A 24,728-nucleotide genomic window follows, 5' to 3' on the forward strand; every position below is an offset into this window, starting at 1 on the left:
TTAAAAAGCAAATCTATTCTAATGTATGGCTGATAACAGTCAGTGTAACGAATGTTAATGGCTCTGGCCCCCATAAAGGAAATCATCACAGATTACTGATCTGATCTGATCTGATCTCTTCTGAACGGCCTTCAGTTGTGATTATCGCCTTCAGTGAAATGAATTAAAACATGTCACTCTCATGATTAATGTAGACGCGTGAGGTACGGCTGTTTTTGTGTTTATCAGTATGGATGTATCGTATAGCGTCTGTCAGCGAGTGCTGATGAGGATCGGGTCTAATCTCACTCTGCTCTTGATCTGATCCTCACAATCCACTCTCATACAGTTAATCACGAGATCTCAACAGCCGAGCAGCTCAGACAAACATCCTAAACTCACTGGGCTTTTACTGTATCACAGTGCTCAGTCATATTCAAAGAAGACTTTCAGAAAAAGATGGCCGCAGTTAATTGAACGCCTTTGTGGTGACATGAGCATCAGCAATCAGAAATCCCTTTATAAAAGCTTGTCTTTCCATTAAACGGGAATCATCTGAGACACAATGCACAGTCTTTATTGTTCTTAAATATGTACACAAAAGTATAAGTTCTCGAGATAAACTCTGGTGGTATTTTACAGTAAATACATGTTTTGAATGGTACCAAAAAGTAGTAAATATATATTTCATATATACAGTGAATATATAACATGAATGGTTATAGAGCCGACAGCAGAGTTGAATATAAGCAGAGAGTCATTATAAATCCTTAGCCCTGTGCTTCAGCTTTATTACCGCCAAGACGAATCTCTGGATGTCAGGACTGTAAGACACATAGAAGAGTAAACTGAGTGATGTTCAATCATGAGAAGTAGAAAAATACGGCATCTGCGGGCTTTCAGACACATTCCCATGCACACAGCAGCCGAGAGAGAACAGAAAGACCCAGAGAAACGTCAGTGTATGAACCCTGAGTCTCAGCTCTCGCTAAACCGGAAACATACTGCCTCAGTCGTATATGAATGTGCAGTACAGCCCAAGGCATTGATAATGTGAGGGAGGCATGAATTTAACCTCATTTGTTCTTTGGAAACAGCAAATACACAAAAAAGGAACAGGTACAGAGCAGAAAAACAATCGATCACTGGATAAACATCTACACAAATATGAAGTTTTGTAATTAATATGTTGTTTATACAAAGACAAAGTCATTATGGGAAAGTTTCCCTTTACAATATTTCAACTAGTCCGACTTTCAAAAAGTCTCCGTTTTGTAACTTTTTCAAAGTCTATGAGTACAGAAACAGTACATATCAGTACTTGTGGTTCACGATCATAAGCCATAGATGCTTTAAATACAACTGTTTTCTGTAGTGTTCACAATCTTTGCACTAACATTCAGACGGTTTGGATCCTTGTTCTTTCAGGAGAAAAGAGCTCACACATGGAAGCCATCCTAAAGGGATAGATCACCCCCCCAAAAATGAAGATTTTTTATCATTTACTCACTCTCGTGATGTCCAAAATCATATGACATCCCTAATTACATAAAACACAAAAGGAGATGATTAACAGAATGTTCAAGCTACTGCTTTTCTATTCAGAAGCAATGTAAACGTGCTCTTTTATTCTTATGAATAAAATACATATTTTTTTTTAATTCAAACATTTCTTAAGAATGTTTTTATCTTTTTTTTAAAAGACTAAACAGAAGCTGTATTTGAAATCCTGAAAACAATATTCTTAAAATTCCTTCGACTAAAACTTACCAAAATCCACAAAGGTTGGACGTTTAATCAGTTTATTGGGTTATTTGAACATTAAGCATTACAACATAAGACTAGCTACATATAATACATTATTAGAGATGATTTTGATTTTTCAACGTGTTCAACAAATCCAACCATATAATTGAAATATCACCTGACGTTTTCTTCTCAAAAAGATTATTTTGAAATGTAGACTTCCTGAGGCTGTCGAGGTCAAAAAACAATCCATTAAAGTATCATAAAAGTGTCAAATGTGACTTTTGCACTATATTTCACGTTTATAAGTCTTCTGAAGTCACATGATATATTGGTGTGAGAAAGAGACCCAAGCTGAAGTCATTATTAAATGATAATCTACACGCACTTATGCATATTTAAACTTCTCACATTGATGGCGCCTTAGTTTTACATTATTGTGTCGAAGCTAGTCCAGCTCAAGTCTGGGAAAACATTCCTGGTTGGAAAAGAGCAACGTGAACATTCTTTAAAATCTCTTACATATAAGTCTGGAACACCAAGTAAAGTATGACGACTGAAATTTTCCTTTTTCGGATGAAATATCCCTTTAATAACACACACACACACACACACACACACACACACACACAGCTGCACGATAAATCAACAGAACAGCTGGTAGGACTCGAAACGTAAGGACACCGAACTGGGACAGAAGAGCGTAAGGAAGAAAAAGAGTGTAGAGCTCAAGGGAACATGGCAGAAACACTTTAGTTCGCATCAGATATGAAGTCAAATTACATCTCCGTAAGCAAGAATATCTCGACTTCAACAAACGTTTTTTAGCAGCTTGTCAAGATGTAATTTAAAACCAACCCACTATCCGTTTAAACTAAAGTGTTGAAGAGCACAGCTTGTGGTAACACTTCTTTTTGAAAGGCACTACATACTGACTTCATAGCATATGTAACATCTATATTTACAGACAGAATTAGCATTTACTGTACATTAGTAGCAATGGAAATATATCGGTTTTGGATTTAACTACGGTTATGTTGCGTAAATTAGTTGATGCAATGCCTTTCAGCTAAAGTGCTACAATAATCCGGCCAGTTGATCAGAAGAGGGCAGGTTAGGAGGGCCACCATGCAGGCACCTTCACCCAGAAAGGGCTGCACCACGGGCGTCTATCACACATACACACCCTCAGGGTTCAGGCTGGACACCAGGGGGTGCTGCAGGTTGCGCGGGTGACCCAGGAACTGCTTGGCAGTGGGACGTGGGGGCGAATCTGGGGGAAGTACGGAGTAAAATATACAACAACATCAGTCCATATTAACATGAACCACAATATGACCGTATTATTTGTTCAGTATACAACCAGAAATCAATACAAGGAATGTTGTAACCCACAATGCAATGCATTTTCCACAAGACATATTCACATTAAATTGAAACTTCGGCACAACTTCAAGAAGACTGGATGCTATGTTCTGAATAAATATGCTTAAACAAACATAATGAGGTCAAGTGATAAAGTGCAGAGATTGAGCATTGTGTGCTGCATAACTAAGGTTCACTTTATCTCTTACCATCAAATGTTTCCTTTTAATTTAGCAAACATCATCTGGCCCAGACAGCAAGCAGTTTCTGCCCAGGTCTGGCCCACATCTGGCCCACATGGATTTTATGCGGGCCAGACGTGGGCCGGATCTGGGCCAACACTATGTTGCTGTCTGGGGGGTATCAGGTGATTAGCATTCATTTGTAGTGCAATTTTGTTGTAAAAATCGTCAGATGTGCAGGTTATACTGTAGCATACTACTAGAAACAGTAAGAGTAGTATGACAGCACGCGGTTTTAAAGTCAACCGTTTAAAACCACACATCATATGTTTGCAGTTCAGTTGTTATGTCAAAACTGTAGGCTCAGGTTGAGCACACTGCATTGTGGGATATAGTATACCACTGAGTGTATTCTGTAAACTGCACATTATGGTAAATGTATTAAAACACTTGATTGCTCGGAGTATACTAAAAATACTGTATGTGTGCATAAACACTTTACAATTAAAGTATGCAATTAAAACAAAACTACAATTAGTTGGCAGTATACAGTAAATAATGTGTACTATGCAGTAAACAGTTTGCTAGTATTCCATTATACATTGATTTTCTCTGTTCAGTTAGGTATATGCACCTGCAGTAGATTGAATGTGTGTGTGTGTGTGTGTGTGTGTGTGTATGCCATACCACTGTCTTTGTGTGTGTCGTGCTGTTGTTGAGTCAGGTCCAGTTGTTCTGGGTGTTCACCGAGGTCTGTGCGGGGTTGAGTTGGAGTAGGCAGGGCTCCGGCCTGCTGGATAAACTGTTGTAAATTACACTGTCTCAGCTCCTTATTCAACTCCTCCACTTCCTCCTGCTTAGCCTACACTCAGAGAGAACAGACAATCACAAACAGCCTGCTTACTAGAATAACAATTATGAATACGAGTTATTAAAAACTCACTTTTTTTTTTTGCATTGTAGTATGTGGCCAACAACTTCCTATCAGATACATTTTAGAATATATTTGTATTAATTTAGCATTTTTAAATGTTTTTTTTATTTATTTATATTTTGTTTTTAAATTTAGTCAATTAACTTTAATCAATCCCTGTACACATTTCATTGTTTGTGTTGTTTTTGATTTTTCCGTAATTGTAATTCAACCCGTAGTCACAAGAGGGCGTATTTTCTAACAGCAATAACAGTCAAGGCAGTAATATGTGCCCTGTGGCTCTGATTACAGTAATCTTATGATTTGTTCTCTATGGGTACGTCTGACACCTTTCCGGCTGTAGTTTTCATTTGTTTAACAAGACAAGCCAAATTCAAATACAGACAAGTCAATGGTAACCACAAAGTATGTGACGACTGAGTTGCTATTTGAAAACTATGATAATTCACCATGTTCTGTTGAAGGATCAACCTAATTTGCATGCATGACTTGTCTAAGAGGAATAGATTCTGATTATGTAAGATCCGGTCCGTCATGGTTGATTGCTTTCTGGCAGAACACACAAAGGCAGGCTTCTGAGTGCCACTGTGGTGTGAAGTAGTTTAGATCATCTTCACAGACTTGCAAGTATTTGATTTAAGTCACTGGAATACTGAAATGCTGTTATAAAACTGAGGCTGGTTCATAATTACGTACAGTTCAAAATATATGCATGCAGAGCAGGAAAAGAAACTCATTAAATAGGTGTACACCTTTATTTTGTCCTTTCAATGCATAAAATGCACAGTTGCATGTGTGTCCGAATAAAAACATTTGTTTCTGTGCACAAGAAAAGTCAGAATCCATACCCAATCCAAGAATAATTTCAAAAGATGGGTACCTTAGTTCACTTTCAAATGTTTTCGTTCATTGATCATGCACCTCCGCAGAGGGGACCGTAATACCCTCCTGCATTTGCAGCCAATGGCTACAAACCTCTCTCTAGGGCCACGCCCTCTCTGCTTACCTTCAGCAGAGTCTCCGCCCTCCCCAAAGCCTTCTCAAGCTCTAAAAGCTCCGCCTTCGATTCCTCCCCCTGCTTTTGTCGACTTTGAAGATCTGCCTCGACTGCCCCCAAAGAGTCTTTTGAATCGGACTGGGTGGGCAAGATGTCCGCCTGTAGCATTTCTCTCTGAATTTCCTCCTCAAGCTGCATGGCGCGTGTGTTGAATTCGTGCAACTTTTGCCCGCAATCATCCAGTTTAGCATGCAGCTCTCCTAAACGGAGCTTCATCCCGCGCTCCCTTTCGGTCTCTATCCTTAGTTCCTCCTCCCAGGACTCCTCGTCCACCAACTCCTGCTGGTTCCTCCACAGGGTCTTCTCCAAAACTCCCATCTCTGCCTGCAGGGATGACTCCTCAGCAGACGACTCTTCCCAAGTCTTGAATTCCTTGTCGACTGCCAACAGCCGAGACTCGAGGGCACGTAGCTGCTCCCGCTGCTGGAGAACATGCTGGAGCACCTCCTCTTTAGAAGGCGCCGGAAGGTACTGCGCGTGTGGAACTGGGGACGCCCTCTGTTCAGGAGACGGTGTTGTACGAGAGTCCTTAGTTTTTACACGGGGAGAACTGGAGGGGCCCAAGTTGAAGGTGTAAGATTTCTTTGGCAATCCCCGTTTGGGTTCTGATGTGGGAGGCTTGGAGTGAGGGAGGGTGCGGTTGTGCAGACTCTGCTCTTCATTGCTACTGGGTCCAGTCCGCCGCAGGAAGAACTGCACCTCGCTGCTGTGTTGGCCCAGTTTGGCCAGGGACTCCAGTGGGCGCTCATTGGCCAGAAGTTGGCGTTCGGTGTCCCTCAGTCTCTGAATGAGAACATAACGACCCGTTTGGCCTGTAGAGACATCACAGGGGTACAGTAGTTAGAGTCCAACAATCTGTAGTATTATTATGCGGACAATCCCACTGGATCTAGGGGAACTATCCTAAGGTTACTTCAAGTGTCTTGCTGAAGGCCATTTTGGCAAGGGCTCGTGAACCACCACGTTGTGTGCATCCAACTTCCAAACAACTAGTTACTACCCCAGATCTTTAAAAGGCTTTTCAGGAGGTCAGGTGTTTTTGATCGAGAAGGAACTTCTAAACCTTCCAGACCTAGAGGTACTTACCAATGGCTTGGGCGAGTGCAATGACCACGTCCTGGCATGATGTCTCCTCTGACAGGCCGCAAACCACTCGTACAACTCCATCCACCCAAACTTTCAGCTCCATCAGAGACAATGAACCCAGATCAGCTTACATCAGCAATGCATGATAACGTCTGGATTCTGAAACGACAAAACCGCAATAGTGACAAGTTAGTGCAATGTTTCTTCACAGTCTGAAAGAGACTACATTACAACATAGAGCGAAGAATGAGGATAATTAAAACCCACTAATTTTCTGTGATACACTGCAGGTCTGACTTTTGATTAAATTGTTTTTGTGTGTGTGTGTGTGTGTGATTTTTTTTTTACTCTGAAATAGTTAAAAAATCATATATGGAATTCAGAACTTGAGTGGCTCATCTGAGTCTAAACTCCAAAATACATCCATAAAGAAAACGCAAGTTATTTTCTACGTTAATGGTTTCTACCTTATTGCTCCAACCCAGCCATGAGACATGAAATTGTGATTGAACATCAGGTCCAGCGTGTAAGCAAATTTCAAGAGTTATTATTAGCAGGAGGTTGATAGACTCATAGCTCTGCTCCAATTAAATGCACTGCTGGCTCTCTTCAAAGACATTTCAGCAGATGAATGCTTAAAGGAACAGACAGGCAGAACGTTGTTGTTCTGAGACTGCATGTGCTTGCATGTGTGTCTGACTCCACTTTGAAGCCCCACAGCAGGAACAGATGGCGCTGCTAAGGTAAGGTGTAGTATCCAAATGCTTCAGTCATGCAAATATTGAATGAACCGCTGTCTGGGAGATTAATATAAGTGAGACATGTTGGTTCGGTGCACTTTGACTGTTGCATATTACACCCTTTATGAGGAAATTCTATGGTAAAGTCTACCGCATTAACTTATGAAAACATTTAATAGCAGCATTAAGAGCATTTAGCAGCTGCCAAATACCCAGTGATGGATGCTCCATCTCCAGGCCTTAAAGACAAGTTTAACAGAGAATGAATACAATTAAAGGGGTCATGAACTGAGAAATCAAAATTCCTTTGATGTTTTAACATATAAGAGGTCATTGTACTATAAAAACATCCTGTAAGTTTCAACGCAAATCAACGCAGGATTTATAGAAAGATTGAGTCTACGATGCTGTGAATATATTGGATCTGACAGTAATGCCCCAGCACACAAGTGTGAGTAAAGTGTTTTATTACGTGGTCACTATTGCTTTGTCTCTCGTTATAGATCCTTTGATATGTACTAAATATTCATACATTTTTAACCTTAAAACACAGCAGTGATCTATGAAGGATGTCTGTCAAACAATTGTTAGCCAATCACAGCATATCTACAATCCTTCACTCCTATTCAAACAGAGCAATCTGATGAGGGGGTCCAAACAGGACCGAAAATATTACTTCTAAATGATGTTTTTCTAGGTGAAAATCTTGATAACATTATAAGTGGACCTCAGAGAACAGTACAAAACAATAAAAAAACTGTTCATGACCCCTTTAAAGTGAAAGGAGCGTGTCAGGGTCATATTCGGCATCAAAATCTAAATAGAGAGTTTTGTATGCATTTCAATTGTGTTATTTTCATACGACTAATGGTCAATGCACAATGGCTTCTCAAACTGTCAATATTGCACTGCAAATATACATTTCTGCAAGTAAAACATCTTCTAAAACATCTTAGTTATTTCGAATACTTTTTCATTTTGATTTTAGGGGTGAAATGAACATTTTCATAACATTCACATACACAACTATTTTTTAACACCCAGAGACAGAGTAAAGTGAGATGTACGTTTCTGAAAAAAGCCACATGGCATTTGAGTCGTCTAAATAAATAATTCGAAACCACCCTGAGAACACCAACTTGCAAGAGTTTGTAATGTGTACATTTTCCAACAGCAACATAGATTACAAAACCTAGTGGCACAGGACATAAAACACAAAGAAGTGAAGTCCCAGCCTTTTATTTTCTAAAGTTTGAGATCCGTTTTCACCTGCTCTTGTAATCCTCTTGATCTACTGTTTTTCTGTTCTTCAAAAACTCTCAGACAGTGCTGGCCAACTCTGAAAGCATTCTTCCTCCCCGTTCCCATTCGTACTGAAGCGGAGGAATGCTACCTTGTTGGCCTGCGTGTAGAGAGCGGAGAGTAAAACAAATCTTCTTTTGTCTCCTGTACCTCGACCAGGCTTGATCTCCCCAAATCGAGTCCGTGGCCTCAGGGTACACTTCTCAACGCAGCCCGCGGTTGCCATGAAAACAGAGTACTAGACATGAAAGATGAATCGCAGAGGAATCAACAGGTGCCAGACGCACCGGGCTAGTCTGGCTTAAAGGGTTAGCTCGCCCAAAAATGAAAATTATGTCATTAATAACTCACCCTTATGCTGTTCCAAACATGTAAGACCTCCTTTAATCTTCAGGACACAGTTTAAGATATTTTAGATTTAGTCCGAGAGCTCTCAGTCCCTCCATTGAAGCTGTGTGTATGGTGTACTGTCCATGTCCAGAAAGGTAAGAAAAACATCATCAAAGTAGTCCATGTGACATCAGAGGGTCAGTTAGAATTTTTTGAAGCATCGAAAATACATTTTGGTCCAAAAATAGCAAAAACGATGACTTTATTCAGCATTGTCTTCTCTTCCGTGTCTGTGTGAGAGAGAGTTCAAATCAAAGCAGTCTGGATATCCGGTTCGTGAACGAATCATTCAGTTCACCAAATCGAACTGAATCATTTTAAACGGTTCGCGTCTCTAATGCGCATTAATCCACAAATGACTTAAGCTGTTAACTTTTTTAATGTGGCTGACACTCCCTCTGAGTTCAAACAAACCAATATCCCGGTGTAATTCATTTACTCAAACAGTACATTGACTGAACTGCTGTGATGAACACCGAGCCGAGCCAGATAACGAACAATAGACTGACTCGTTCACGAGTGAAGAACCGGTTGCATCGGTGTTCGGATCACCAGTAGTTCTTTCGGACAGTTCGATTCAATAAACTGGTTGAAGAAAACGGTTCACCAGTTCTTTTGCGCTCGACGTAATGGCGTCATAGGCGATAATTGCCCTTGATTCAAGCCTTCGGTTTACCCGCACCCATAACACTAGCACAGAATCAGTTCAGAATCAATCACCAAAAGAATCAGTTCAGTTCAGACGCTCTGTGTGTCGGTCTGCTTCACACTGAATCACACATGTGCAGTATCATCAGCTCCTCGGTTCACGAATCGGACGCGTCTGACAGAAACGGTTCTTGACTCGTGAACGAGTCAATGTTTTGTTCATTATCTGGCTCGTCTCGGTGTTCATCTTCAATTCTCTCTTCACAGCAGTTCAGTCAGTCTACTGTTTGAGTAAATTAATTACTCCGGGATATTGGTTTGTTTTAACTCAGAGGGAGTGTCAGCCACATTAAAAAAGTTAACAGCTTAAGTCATTTGTGGATTAATGCGTATTAGAGATGTGAACCGTTTAAAATGATTCAGTTCGATTTGGTGAACTGAATGATTAGTTCACGAACCAGATATCCAGACTGCTTTGATCTGAACTCTCTCTCACACAGACACGGAAGAGAAGACAATGCTGAATAAAGTCGTCGTTTTTGCTATTTTTGGACCAAAATGTATTTTCGATGCTTCAAAAAATTCTAACTGACCCTCTGATGTCACATGGACTACTTTGATGATGTTTTTCTTACCTTTCTGGACATGGACAGTATACCGTACACACAGCTTCAATGGAGGGACTGAGAGCTCTCGGACTAAATCTAAAATATCTTAAACTGTGTCCCGAAGATAAAAGGAGGTCTTACATGTTTGGAACAGCATAAGGGTGAGTTATTAATGACATCATTTTCATTTTTGGGTGAACTAACACTTTAAGTTCATTGCATTCATGTTAGAACAGAAAAAGATATATTCTAGCATTGCGACTTGACTCACAGCAGGCTTGCGTTTGAGATTAGGGTGGATCGCTGTCACACGCTTGGATCTGTTGACTCCCATCTCTCACAAACACTCGCACATGTCCAGACCCACCGCTTCAGAAACGCAGACCCACCCCAGACACATCTATAACTTCCCTGTCCTCCTCCCTTCTGAGCGCGTCCTCCAAAAGCTATGATTACTGAAATGATCCCATTCCTCTCTCTCATCATCCTCTTTGTGTTTTGCGGGCTGTTGGGAATATGTCCTGTGGAGCAAGCACTAGCCAGTTTAAAAAATTTTTTTTTTATTGAAACTACTACTGTGCAACATTGCCGTTAATAAATCATTGCAAATGTAGTAAACAGTAAGAGGAGTGAACGTCTAGTGACAGATAGAGGAGTTTTCACATGAGCACACATCTGTAGAATGTAGCATGAAAACGTCATCTTGCACTTCAGAGGAGGAGAGATACACTCTCTGTTAGCAATTCAGCTTTTTAATACACAAGTGCAGAAATGTAAATGATTCATAAGCCAATGCTGAAATTACACTCGACAGCTTTGTCTATTGCTTAATCTACTGAAGTACTAAACTTGGGCTAAAGACAAACCACCCGAGCAACTATCCAAAACACCCTTTCAACCATGTTACCAGAAACCCAAAACTGTATAACAACACTCTTTCAACTACCCACAAACCCAGGTTTGTTATTCTGGGACATTTCCACACCCCAAAACATGACAAAGTGAAACGTGATTGGTTGCTTCATCTGTCAGTCATATGTCCTCTTGGGCGGGCCTTGTCCATTCAAAGCTCAGTCTGAGGGTCTAGCTATGAGAGACCAAGCAAGACATAACTTCTTAGCAAAACCAACAAATGTCGAGCAACACCTTAGCAATCACCTAGCTTGGTGTTCAGCCAAATATTAGCCACAATATAATGCCTAAACTCAGAAGGTGGAATAAATTCCTCAAATGTATGTTCTTTGAATAGCTTGTGATTGACAGTTCTGTCTGTTCTTCACTATATAAATCAATGTTTTTTCTCGATTTATACAATATGAACCCACGCAAAAAGCCATTTGTAGCCTATCACATGCAGTTCAGACACTGTTTTCTGTCGCAGTTGTTGAGGTGTATATATCCCATGGTGCATGTCATCTTCAGCCCCCATATATACACAACAACTGCTCTTTCTTAAAAAATACCCAAATGAGAACACATCTGTGTCCTACTCTGACACAAACACATGGCCTTAAACAAAAACGCTGATTCTGGCCATGTTTGGATCATCTTTTTTTGGGTTTGTAATTGTAATTATTAAGAATATTTTCTGTTCTCATTGAATTACATAGGTCAAGACATTAATGTACACCTAAAATATAACAAGGCAAACACACATTTAAAATCTAATCTTTCTCCTCTTAAAACAAAAAAAAAACGTTGACATCACCTTGCACTCATGGGCGTGTGCCAACTTTTGACCAATAAAAATGCTAGAGTGACCATGTTACTACCCCAATACCATCTGTAACTGACTGGCAATAACAAGCAGTTAATCATGGTTCATAAGCTTGATTTAAACTGAATGGCTAGTGGTTCTTCCCCAAATTCTTGGTTCAGTGGGAAATATGTCAACGATGAAAGGAAAACTGTGCTCGTCAAGCCATATGATTGGGTCTTTAACGTATAAACTAAAGTGTACTTGAGTTTTGACGCGAACACTTAGCATATGCGTATAGTTGAATGCATAGTCTTTCAAAATATACTTTATTTGATAATGTGCGCGCTCAACACATGCACACTAGAAAATTTCATCCTTTCCAGTGTTTGTGCTGTTTCACTCCTGTCATTATGACCGATAAATTTCTTTGTATTCTTTTAAACTAGAGTTGCGTGTTTCTCTTAACCCCTTCAAACAATCGCTCTCCAAGGTTTGCACGTAGTCAGTCATGTTTCATAGAAATAAAAATTTTACTGTACATTAATGTAGCAGATATTATTTTGAGACCAATTCTAAACACGTATCCCAACACTACAAACCACGAAGGATACACAAAGTTAACATCACAGACACCAAAACAAGATGTAGTTTCATAATAAATCTGATCCATCACAGTTCTATCCAGCTTGTGAACGAGCTAAGTAGAAATAGTAACGCTATAAATTGTGAAGCGTGTCATTTCTGCACTACTAGTGGTACTGAACGGAACTGCAATCTGTTTGAGTGGAACATAACAATACTGTATAGTAACGAAAATGTGTAAAGGTTCTCCCTAATAAATGTAGTTGGTGAGTCCAATACATTTGAGCAAATTAGTTAAATTACCAAATTACTTTAATTTAGATAATTATATTTAAAAAAAAATTATTTGGTCAATTCTGAAGTTGTTTTGCTGTGAGTTATATTATGTTTTTTTTTTGTTGTTGTTGTTGTTGTTGTTTAAGTGCAATATTCAGTTTTCTAGGTTTTGAGTCTGAGAAATGCTGTTCTCATCGTGTAAAAAATAAATATAAATATATATAAATAATATATAAATTCATTCAATCATTTACAACTGTCCGAAACCCCATTCACTATGAAAAATGTTGATAATAGAAATAGTAGAATACATTTTTTAATACATTGTTATAATTCTTAATAATTTGTATATCATAAAACAATGTTAATTAGTCTAACTGTAGCCTGTCCAATTAGAATTAAGCCCAAATTATTCAAATTATTGCCTTCCTTTTCACTTTTTACAATGCACAAACTCTTATATATCCTTCTCTGACCGCATGAATTCAGCACTGAGCCTTTGCCTTTAGACAGAGGAATGCCGAGGGCACCAAAAGTGACCAGGCTTCACCCCTAACCCAAACAAAGGCAGCCTGGGAAAACAATAGAGGCTGTCTCCACTCGCTGCCCAGAAATCCCAATCTTGGCTTCAACAAGTGGGATAAACACAGTGTGAGAGAGACTGCAAGTGTGTGGGCAAGCATTTTTGTCAAGCCTCCAATGGGAAGTAGCATTTTGGGCTTCTAAATGACCATTGCAAAAACATCACAAATTAAGGCCAATCTTGAGTCCGACACCATCTGGAAAACCAATTCTGAGAGCAACCGCAATAATCTGTTAGTCTTTGAGTATAAAGCATGGGCTGTAATTCCTTAGATTTAAAGACAGGTGGGCGGTTTTCACTTCTCGTTAGATGAACCATCCAGGTGTAAGCAGATGGAAAATAACATTAGCCATGTACAACAAGCCCTAGAAGAGCTTTGAAACATTAATTTCTCTTGTGTGGAGCTTTGCTGTTCATCATAACCAACTAAATGTGTTTTTCCACCGAGGAAATTAAATCAGGAGTATCCGTTTACTGACATTACTAAACAACCGTACCAATTTTAGCCCATGTATGTGTCGTCTTCACTTCCAGACCGTCTCTATTCTGCAAATTTGCTTGCATGCAGCGTGAGACTTCAGGTTCATGAGTTATTCAGTACTCTTTTAGCACGCTGGCTGTGCTAAATATTTTAAAACTGTGTTCTGCACTTCTTATAATGTTGCATTCAGTTCCAAAATTACCGAAATGATGAATATCAAAGCCTGAGGTGTAAAAGACAGATAGCCAACAAAGGAAGTCCTGAGGCATTGGCCTATTTTCAATGGAAGAGGGAACAGATGCACCTACTGTGTGTGGCTATATTAAAACAAGACCAAACTCCCTCGTGGTCAAATTGTATAGAAGTGGATTTTTTTTTACAGGTGCACAAACTGTACATCCATCATCAAATTCCTTCTGAAGTGAAACTTCTTGAAGTCAGCGTGAAATCAAAGTTGACCTAGTTTACTTTAAAATAATAGTTTCATTGGGCAGGATTCAATGAAGCAGGTTATTTTTAATATAAAAAATTTGTCTTTGTAATCTATAAGTGATGACATTTTACTATGATGGGTCAGGATGGTTGACTAGTCAACTAGTAACTCAGAGGCGAGTTTATCTTTTATTTTTTGGTAATTTTATTTATCTTAAAAATGGGTTGTGCTTAAAAGATGAATTATTATAATTATTCCTAAATGTAATTTCATTTTTATGTGATGTTAACAAACTAGTCAGTTACAAGTCGACTGACGAGTTAATTATTTATTTATTTATTTAGCTTTATTTAGCTTAAAATGTAGGTGGTGCTTCAAAAATGAATAGATGAAATGCCAGTAATTTTTATATAATCCATATTTTATATTTAGCCATGTAGTCATTTAAATTATCTTTATCTTTTTTTGTATTCCAAACTATCAATATTTGCTTCTTCAGTTTTCCAGCATCTTTGCATATTTGAACCCTTTCCATCAGTGACTGTATGATTTTGAGATACATCTTATCACACTGAGGACATTTGAGGGACTCAAACACAACTATTTAAAAAGATTCAAACATTCACTGATGCTCCAGAAGGAAACAAGATGCATTAAGAGCTGGGGGGTGAAAACTTTTGAACACGATGAACATGGCCAAATTTTTCTTATTTTGTTGAAATATATATTTTTTTCCATTCAGTTCTGCCCTTCGTAAGCAACAGAAGATACTTGTATGTTTCCCGGTACACAAATTAAGTACAATTTACATTGATCTTCAAATTCCAAAAGTTTTCACCCCCAGCTCTTAATGCATCTTGTTTCCTTCTGGAGCATCAGTGAATGTTTGAATCTTTTTAAATAGTTGTGTTTGAGTCCCTCAAATGTCCTCAGTGTGATAAGATGTATCTCAAAATCATACAGTCACTGATGGAAAGGGTTCAAATATGCAAAGATGCTGGAAAACTGAAGAATCTGCAGGACCTTAAAGATTTTTCTGAAGAACGCTGCTCAGTTTAACTGTTCAGAACAAACAAGGGACTCATGCACAACCATCACAAAACAGAAAGACAGTCGAGGGTCATCAGGTAACAGAACACAGTACTAAGAACCAAGGGTTCCCAAACTTTTGAGTGGGGTTATTTTAATAATTTCAGCAATTTCTTTGTCTTGTGGACTAAATGTTAATATCTTTTATGTACAATATCTTACTCAGGACACTACTAAATAAAAAATAACATGCATTTAGTATGATCTCTCTTATTTTTTGAAAATTACTCATATTTTCACAGATTCTGCAAAGGGTGCCCAAACTTTCGATCCCCACTGTATATATATATATATATATATATATATATATATATATATATATATATATATATGCATTTGACAGTCCTTTAGTGGGGTAGATTAGGAAACTGTGGTTTTATTTTAGTTAATAAATAGTTGATGGTGCTATAGGTATAGGTGGTTTTTTAAAGTGAATACATTGAGAGATTAAATGGTAGCACCGTAAACTTACACACCACATTTCTTACTTAACTAGTCAGTAAGTGAGGTTGATTCGAAAGTTAATCTACATTCTACATAGGAGTAAGATTAGTTCAAAAACCATGTTGAATTCAACCCCCAGCAATGTAGCAGTTCATCACTTTTCCACATAACTCCACTGGTGAAGGTCAGAGGTCTGTATTCGGCCCTTTTAAGTTTCAGAAAATGTTTGGAAAAGGTCTGGAATGTGCAATTTCAGGTGACACATCCAGTCCAAGTGGCGGGAAACCTCTCTGTTGATTCACAGTCAAAGTATGCATGTGTTACGAAACATCACATTCCTGGTGTGGGAGCATTGAGAAGTGTGTGCATTCTTGACATCCCCCCATCTGCTCTATTCCAGCAAGTGTAATGAAGCTGAAAAGCCACGACAAAGTGTTTCTATCACCAACAAAACTCAACAGTTGTGAAACAAAAATACAGAGTATGGTCAAAAATGTCACCATACAAATCCCATTCATATTCGCCATCAAATAATTTAGAAATTTTAGTAATACTGTAAAAACCAGGGTGCATTAGAAATACAGATTTCTCGATTTGAATCGATTTTCATTTGGATAAACCATCATTGACTCCAAGAATCTGACATTGACATTTAATTTAAATCCAAAAATCTTTTAGTCTAGATTGTTTTAAATTGATGCATAAACTTCACTAAACATTATTTGTTGAGCACCTCCCATCCAATAAATCGCAATGAGCTTTGCACATACTTTTTATGTGAAAATAAACATTTCAATACAGATCTATCATGACTTTTAAGGTCAAGTCATGATATATAGTATGCTTGTGCAGAAGTCTTTAAGAAAGTCAATGAGAAAATGGGAGTTGGTTTTGCTCATGGTGTTGTTGGTAATGCATTAAACTGCCAATCAATGGCTGGTCTACTTATGCAGTCAAGCAGCGGCACAGATGGGAACTTTGGGGCAACGGCTCTAAGCAACAGTGGTGAACAGATTGTGGTTTCCAAGGGAGGATATTTATATGGGTGAAGCCTGCCGAAGCATAGCCAACTCACTCTCTCATTATGTGAGCTTTGCTAAATAATTACTCAGACAGCCTTGGGACATGGAAAGCGTCAACACTCAGAGTTTTCACATAATTACGAGTCTCCTTGCAGAAAGGTATTGTCTATGCTGGTGTCCCAGAACAGACAAGCATTTCAATTAGTATGGATGCAAATCTGAGTCCCATATGAGATTGATTCTTCAGTCAAGACATGGGAACGGAGGATGAAACAAAGTTATAACTACAGGATTGAGATCTAAGATCTTTCAGATTATCAAAGATTAGCAAACAACTGAGCTTTGTGAGAAAAACTGGAAAGGGTGTCAGGATGAAACATGAGAAAATGAGACTGAACCTTTCTCTGAACTTTGATTGCGCGGAATATAATTAACAGCAGATGTTGAGACAGGGAAGAAAATAGAAGCATCTCTCGCCTTCAAAAACATTAAGACTGTGCTTCCCTAAAAATAACCTCATTTTCTTTCTTGCAAATTCACACTTTGTGAGATTTAATAAATATTTCAGTTTGGAGTGAGGAACCAAACAACGGAATCTGAGAATATCCAACATTTACAATAAACAGCATTCACGATGATTAAAATATATTCAAAATCTTGTTTGAAATGCATGTGACAAGTTCTTAGAAATTGTAATCTTTGTATTCTAGATTGAGTTTTATATCCCATATCTTAGTCTAATAACATGGTCATCTTGAATATTGTAAACATTAATTATGACATTCAAAAAAGTTATTTTAATATATTTTCGAGATATAAAAGTACTCCATTTCCTACAAATGTCATAAATGATTAAATCATAAATATCACTTTATGATATTCAGTATTGGAAGAGGTTGTACAATATGACATTTTACAACCTGAACTACTCTTGTTTTGTCATAGAAAATTAAAACTATCTGATATTTTAAGAGATTTGACTCTTCAAGTTTCTGCATGATGGTTGCAACAAATGACTTCGCTTTGGCAGAAATGTTTTTGCTTTGCTGCTTCCTCCCCCACAAATAAATGAAAATCAATCAATCAATTAATCAATTAATCCCAATGAGGCTCTTTTATTATGATATCACCCTGACATTTTTTTATGCTTACCAAAATAATAATAATAATAATTTTCATACAAAAATTACATAAACCTACACATTTATCATAGAACACGTGCATGTATGAAATGTAATTTTATGTATTTACAAATCAATTCAAAAAAACATTTCATGTCTTTGACTTGGGGCATATTTCAACTCAAAAGACAAAATGTTGCGTGTTCTTGCAGACTGTGACAGATGATAATTGCTTTGAGGATGCTATCAGCGGTCGTTGTGTGTTGAGTAAGCAGGCAGGCAGTGGTTGCTATGCTTATCCATCTCTTGCTCACATCAGACAGGAGCTGTTGTAGAAGTCAATGGTAAGCACTTCCCTCATCGAGTATGGGGGAGATGATGCATATCTAACAAGCATTTAAATTTTATGTTAATTCTTTCTAGGATTGCTCAAACACACAAAGCCAAGGGAAGGTCCACATACAGACACTATGGTTTTGGTTAATCTTTCCTATGTGCTGTTCAATAATCACTAAAGCAGCAGGAGAATAACTGCACCTGCTCTCGTAGGTAAAGATCTCTGTTCCTGCCAGAGGATATATTCAGCAATACACTTTTGAAACATTAAATTTTCTATTGTTACATCAAGATAAATAACAAAAACCGGCTATGGGAAATGCATTAGAATTTTTTCTCCAACAACAACGGATCCTATATGTGACCCTGGAGCACAAAACCGAGTCGCTGGGGTTTATTTGTAGCAATAGCAAAAAAAAAAAACATTGTATCGGTCAAAATTATATATGTTTCTTTTATGCCAAAAATCATCAAGATATTAAGTAAAGATCATGTTCCTTGAAGATATTTTGTAAATTTTCTACCATAAATATATAAAAACTTAATTTTTCATTAATAATATGTATTCATTTGGACAGCTTCAAATGCGATTTTCTCCGTATTTTTATTTCTGTGCACCCAAATAATTTTATCTCGGCCAAATATTGTCTGATCCTAACAAACCATACATCAGTGGAAAGTGTATTTATTCAGCTTTCATAAATCGCAATGTATATATCTACATTTATAAACAAATTGATTTAAGACTGGTTTTGTGATCCAGGGTCACATGTTGAAAAAATGTGGATGGTAAACTGCTTAAATGAGATAGAATTTAAAAAATATTGAAACTGATAATACTGGAGCATTAAAAATCTATTCTCCAAGAATGTTAATACAAATCTTTGTATTTTAGGAACATTTTGCCAGCCTTAATACATTAAATGACACACTAATCACACAATAACTGGTCTGATAAATTAGAACACTCTTCAAAAATGGCTTTGATGGTTCCATGAAGAACCTTTAAAATCCATGGAACCTTTTCACTTCACAAGAGGTTCTTTATAGTGGAAAAATATTAGTCAGAACATTAACATTGTTCACACTAAGAAAAACGTTTTTAACAATTTTTTGACAATTTTAGAGTATTCCTATTTGTATAGATTTTATACTTTGGGATAATTATAAATCAGTGTTTTGAAGATGTTAAAAAAATTACGTTAAGAAATTGTCTCAGAAACAACCACCTAAATACAGTAAAAAAGCTTTTGCATAGTTCCCACAATAAATGTCTGTAAACTTTATCGTAGATGGTAAAGCCCTTTGTTGTTTACATATTCAAAAACTCTCTATTTAATATTTTAAAGTAAGAAAAAAAAAAAACTAAGGAGACATTTCAAGAAACGCTATGCCAAAATTCTACTTGTATTAGGAAAACTTTTTACATTTAAACACATACACAGTAAATGGATGTGGGTTTGATTTGTCTAGAAACTCTGACCTCAAATCAAATGCTTTTTATTGTGTTATCCGGGAATCTTCACGCTTTCTAACACATTTTACACCTTTCTGAGTTTTGTCAACGGGGTGTGAAAGACAGAAGCTCACACGTCATGAGAGACTACAGAGATGCAGAGAACTATAGAAGGATCCACAGATAACGACAGAGAAACAGAGAGGTTTTATCGAATACTTACAAAGCTAGTGAAGTATTTGCATGCAAGGTGAAACTGTCCATCTAAAGCAAAGGAGCGTTCACAAACCCTAAAGAAAGTTTGTGTTTCTGCACATTGATCCAGATAACTCAGTGAAGCTTTAGTGGTCAGCACAAGAGTCAATGAACCCCACTTTCCACCGTGATGTCTTTCCAATCGATTTTAAGTAAGTACAAGTTTTGAACAAACACAAAGGAGATGCTTAATATCTTAACTGCTTCTCTAGATAATTCAGATTCTTCTAAAATCCACATTACATTTATGTATTACTGTATTTTGATCTCAACAGTGTCTTAAACTGTGCTCAGATTTTCCAAAATACACGCTTGTAATTATAAGTCCAACATCTCATTATAAACTCAAATATTTCTCAACAAATTATTAGAGGTATTTTTTCTATGCTTTTCACATTGCTTTAATAGCTCAATATCAGTATCCATACAGTATTTTTTATTTTTTTGACAAAAAAGTCACAAAGGAGATAACCTAATATCTCAACTTTGGGCAAAAAAATTATGTTACAATGCACAAAAATTACAATAAAATATTAGCCATTCATTTTTTATTTCTATTCTTTATTTTTGGGGTGACTTCGGAATGACCAGAAACAAAACAAACACAGAAGACTGACATTTTAATTAAGCGATAATTTACATCCAGCCGACGGTTATCGAAGAATATTCCCCGACTGGGAATATTCTTTCTGGGGAAAGCGGCTGGATGTACATTATCTCACTTATTACACGGCTACTTTCCACATAAGTGAATAATTAGACACAAATTATTGATTTGAGTTGAAATATTTGAACGCAAAGCTTCTGTGAACACAGCAGTTTCCAGCAAGCAGCGAATTTAAACTAGATGACATTTAAGGCATTTCACCACAAAATGAATTTAGGCAATAATTATATTTGATTTAAGACTTAAATGTTTTAAAATCTTACCAGTTTTTTTAGTTCTCTTATAATCCATTACAGCGTACAAAACAATCGTCGCAAAACGGCAGCAGCTGCGTTTGTATGAAACAAGAGAGCGAGTACGAGATACCATGATGATACAATTAAATAATTGTACACCATTTTAAATCGAATTTTTAAATTTTGTTAGTTAAACAAACGTAAAGCTACCACCAAGAAAAAACAGAAGAGTACAGTTACCCGGATGAGTCTGTGTTTTTATTTTTTTCCGGCTTTTATCGAGGGATAAGTGTCGCAGCTGACCAATCAGAATCAAGTATTCCACAGAGCAGTGTAATAAACACAAATATTGAACCTTTACAACACATATTGTATTACATATAGCAACAGTCGTCAGCATTTAAGCGACAAGTTTTCAACTAAAAACTGCATGCGTTTTGGCCGTTCTTTTATGTCAACAGTATTTTAGAGGGCCTCAAAACAATATCGTTATCATCTCAGTGTAAACTACAAAAACACTAATTCATGCACAAGTGGCATCGCCATCTACTGGCCTGGCATGCAAAACACAGCGCTTTGAGCCATTTTTGCGGATCTGTGTGAACGCTAAACTTTTTTGGATTAATGCAAAGAAAAAAAAATCTATTTTAGCACTTTGTTGTCGTGCAGACATACCCTTAGAGTCTGGACTCCAAGCACCACTCTCCAGTACAATGCAATAATTTCCAGCGCAGCCACAGTCACTCTCTCTCGATCAATGTTTTAGCACCGCATCTCTAAAGCCAGCTGTGTTCTCAGACCTGCTGCTTCTCAACAGTAACAGCCTGACAGTACATCACATCAGCATCGCCCTGATCATCTTAACAAGTGCTGAACGGTCACTTTAACCAGAGCCGAGCTGAGCGCTTCACCAGATGACCTGCTGCCTGTGACTTGACGTCACCAGATTTGCTTTGATTAGTCATGAGTAAACGTCACGTGACCCGTATTCCACAAGTGCTGCATTTGCAGTATTCGCCTGGAGTCATAAATGCTTGGGAAGGTTTTGTGTTTGGAATAAGATAATGATATCACAGGACTCCTAATGATGTATTAAACAGATTTGGTGGCCGTGCTGGACTTTCAAGCATGCAGTCTGGTCATTAGCAGGCCGACTGTGGTTAACACAGCAAACAGGACTTAGTGAGAAGCGGCCTGTTAAAGAAACATGATTAATGTAGATCTAAACAGATGGATACATCATCAAATCCAAGCTCCATGCTATGATCCATTAGCCATCACATTTCAGGCCACATGAGTGTGTTCCCTAAAAATGTTATTAAATGATTTCTTGAAGACATTTAATTTTTTAAGAATTACACCTTCAAATAATCAAAACTACATCACGGTGGGACTAAATGGAGATCAAATGGAGACTTAAGTCTGAGAAAAACCCGTCTGGAGTTTCAGAAGAAATCACAACTATGTCTCAAACTTTGCTCTGATTATGAAGATAGCAGAGGTTGCATTTTAAAGTCTGTAAATGCATAAATCTTATTTCCTTTTATGGCTCCTTTACATGCTGCCTTTTTATTTCCCCAAAGAAGTTCACAAATCAATGTTTTCTCTAGACCAAAATTAGATTCAATGGACAGCCAAGTAGTTTTGCTCAAGTGTTCTGCTCGGATTATTTTTTAGAAGAAATTACTCCGTCATGTATGATTCTCATTCTCATCTCATATTTGTTTCATATTTATTTCATATCTCGTATTTTGAACTATAACCTCTATTGCGTCTCGTGAACTGTTAAAGAGCAGCAGTTTTCCTGACCCTCACAGATTGATCTGAAGCCACAGGTTGATTTTCAGCTGCGACTGAACACACAGAGAACACCGCTCTCTTACCTCATTAAACACACAGCTCCTCCTGGCTTTCACACAGAAGCAGAAATCTCCTGTAGCTCCTCAGAGACGCACACAGCTCTTCAGTGAGCATGAGACAGATGTGCAGATCTTGTAGCGCAGTGTGTGTGTGTGTGTGTGTGTGTGTGAGAGAGAGAGAGAGAGAGAGTGTGTGTTCTGCTCTTGAACGCTCTGGCATCTGACAGCACTTCCCACTCACAGCTACATCTCTCTCGCTCTCTCTCTCTCTAATCTGCTGACATGGCAAAGCTCCGCCCACATCTCCAGGTAGGAGGAGTGTCTTGTTTTGTTTTCTTCAGTTTCTGTCCCTCTCTATCGACGCCCATCCATATGCAGATGGGAATAGAGTACAGTACTTAGAGCAGTTTTAAGATGTGGGGGGGGGGGATCTACTATTAAAAGTACATTAAATGCATTACATATTTTTTAAAATAAAGACAACCTACTAAATAAATAATTACATATAATCTCAAATGAGTCTCAGCGTGTCAAATTGTGCTCAGATTTTCCAAGACACTGGTTTGCAATTAAACATATCACAAACTCATCAAATACTTCTAAAATTAACATTTCAATGTTCTAAATGTTCTTTTTATAGTTCATTTATTTACTGTATCTTTTTCTCTAAATTAAGTTTAATATCCTGACTTCATGCAAACAATAATGTGACTATGCAATATTTATTCTACATTAGTTCATTCACTATTCAAAATATTATACATAAAATATTATACAAATATTTTTTCAATTACTCTATTGTATTGTATTGCATTGACTTGAGTCTCTGCACTGATGTGAGGCATATCACATTTTTTAAATGAAATATTTATTTCCTAAATGCTGTTCTCATTGAAAAAAAAAACATTATATATATATATATATATATATATATATATATATATATATATATATATATATATATATATTAGTATTACATACAAAATCCCTCATCTCGCTTGTTTTCTGTTGTCGAACACTGAAAGCGGACCCATAGAAACCAACACCCAGCAGAACTCAAATAGACCAACAGCTCCATCACAGAAGATGATGGTCATGTGGTGAAAGATGTCTGTGTCATATAACAGCACACAAACAACTCAAAGAAATCAATTACATTTTACATAAAGAACACCCAGCCTAAACCCAGAAAGATTTGTATTTATTGATTTATCTTTGACACTTAAGCTAATTTCCTTAACGTGTCAATATTTTTTACTCACGAGTTTAGGATTCATATTATTCATAATGATCTTGTCAATATCACAATTCGATTTTATATATATCTTTGTTTACATTTAATCATTTCTTTCTTCATATATGTAAAATGAATCAAAGAAATAAAGATAGGGACAAATATATAAATTTTAATGTATGTATTTACATATTTAATTATTTATCAAATTAAATGCAGTTCAAATACTAGCATGATATATAAAACTTCCACATAATATAAATTTTTTTTAATACTTTGTGGTAATGAGAATGTGGTAAAGTGATTTATTGTAAAAAAAAAAAAATAATAATAATAATAATCACCATGTAAATAAATACATGGACATCATTTTATTCACGCACAATACAATGTAATCCTATTGTATGTCTTTTGAATTTGGGAAACGTGGCCTATATAGACGTTTGTGTAATTCAAGCGTATATACATAGAAGCAACAGCTATATACTGTCAACGTAAGCTTCTGGTGTCTACAACACAGTCAGGATGAACACAGTCTGTTTGCATGTTTGTCCACACGACACACACAAACATGTACACACAACAAAACCAGCAGTCAATTATTAATGCGTCCTCTTACTTCATACTCCATCAAAACCATCAGCTTCTGCACCAGTGCTTCATAACATAACAGCAGCGGTCCATGATCGACACGGTCAGTTTACGGTGTGAACCAGGCCAACATTAAGGGATTAAGGTGATTATAAACCTTGCTTTTGTCTGTTTTACGTCCCATTGAGACGGGCATTCCTGAGGGAAACTCCCTAAACCTGTAATCTCAGCCCTTCCCCCGCGGGACCTCAGACCCCCCACACTCTCTACAGCCGTCCCGGGGCCCGGGGCGAGTCTACATTCCCTCAGTATCAGGTTACAATCCTC

At 37.4% G+C, this 24,728-nt stretch overlaps 1 protein-coding gene across 4 annotated transcripts in view; it reads right to left on the minus strand.

Annotated features, from left to right (window-relative positions):
* Positions 1–535: 535 nt before the first annotated feature.
* LOC113067128 (ras association domain-containing protein 8-like) overlaps positions 536–24,728 on the minus strand; it is a 38,901-nt gene continuing 14,708 nt past the window's right edge. For 2 of the 4 annotated variants that reach the window (XM_026239408.1, XM_026239406.1), the window contains exons 2-6: positions 6,350–6,508; positions 5,213–6,075; positions 3,960–4,134; positions 2,912–2,998; positions 536–803 (exon numbers count right to left, since the gene is read on the minus strand). In XM_026239408.1, coding sequence (XP_026095193.1) covers positions 772–803; positions 2,912–2,998; positions 3,960–4,134; positions 5,213–6,075; positions 6,350–6,452 — 1,260 coding nt within the window. In that variant the 5' untranslated portion in view covers positions 6,453–6,508 and the 3' untranslated portion in view covers positions 536–771. Of the gene's footprint in view, positions 804–2,911; positions 2,999–3,959; positions 4,135–5,212; positions 6,076–6,349; positions 6,509–8,358; positions 8,687–22,600; positions 22,813–24,728 lie in introns of those variants that run through there. The other 2 variants (XM_026239407.1, XM_026239409.1) reach the window with 2 other exon arrangements.

This window comes from Carassius auratus, chromosome 50, assembly GCF_003368295.1.
Source record: "Carassius auratus strain Wakin chromosome 50, ASM336829v1, whole genome shotgun sequence".
Classification (NCBI taxonomy): Eukaryota; Metazoa; Chordata; class Actinopteri; order Cypriniformes; family Cyprinidae; genus Carassius; species Carassius auratus.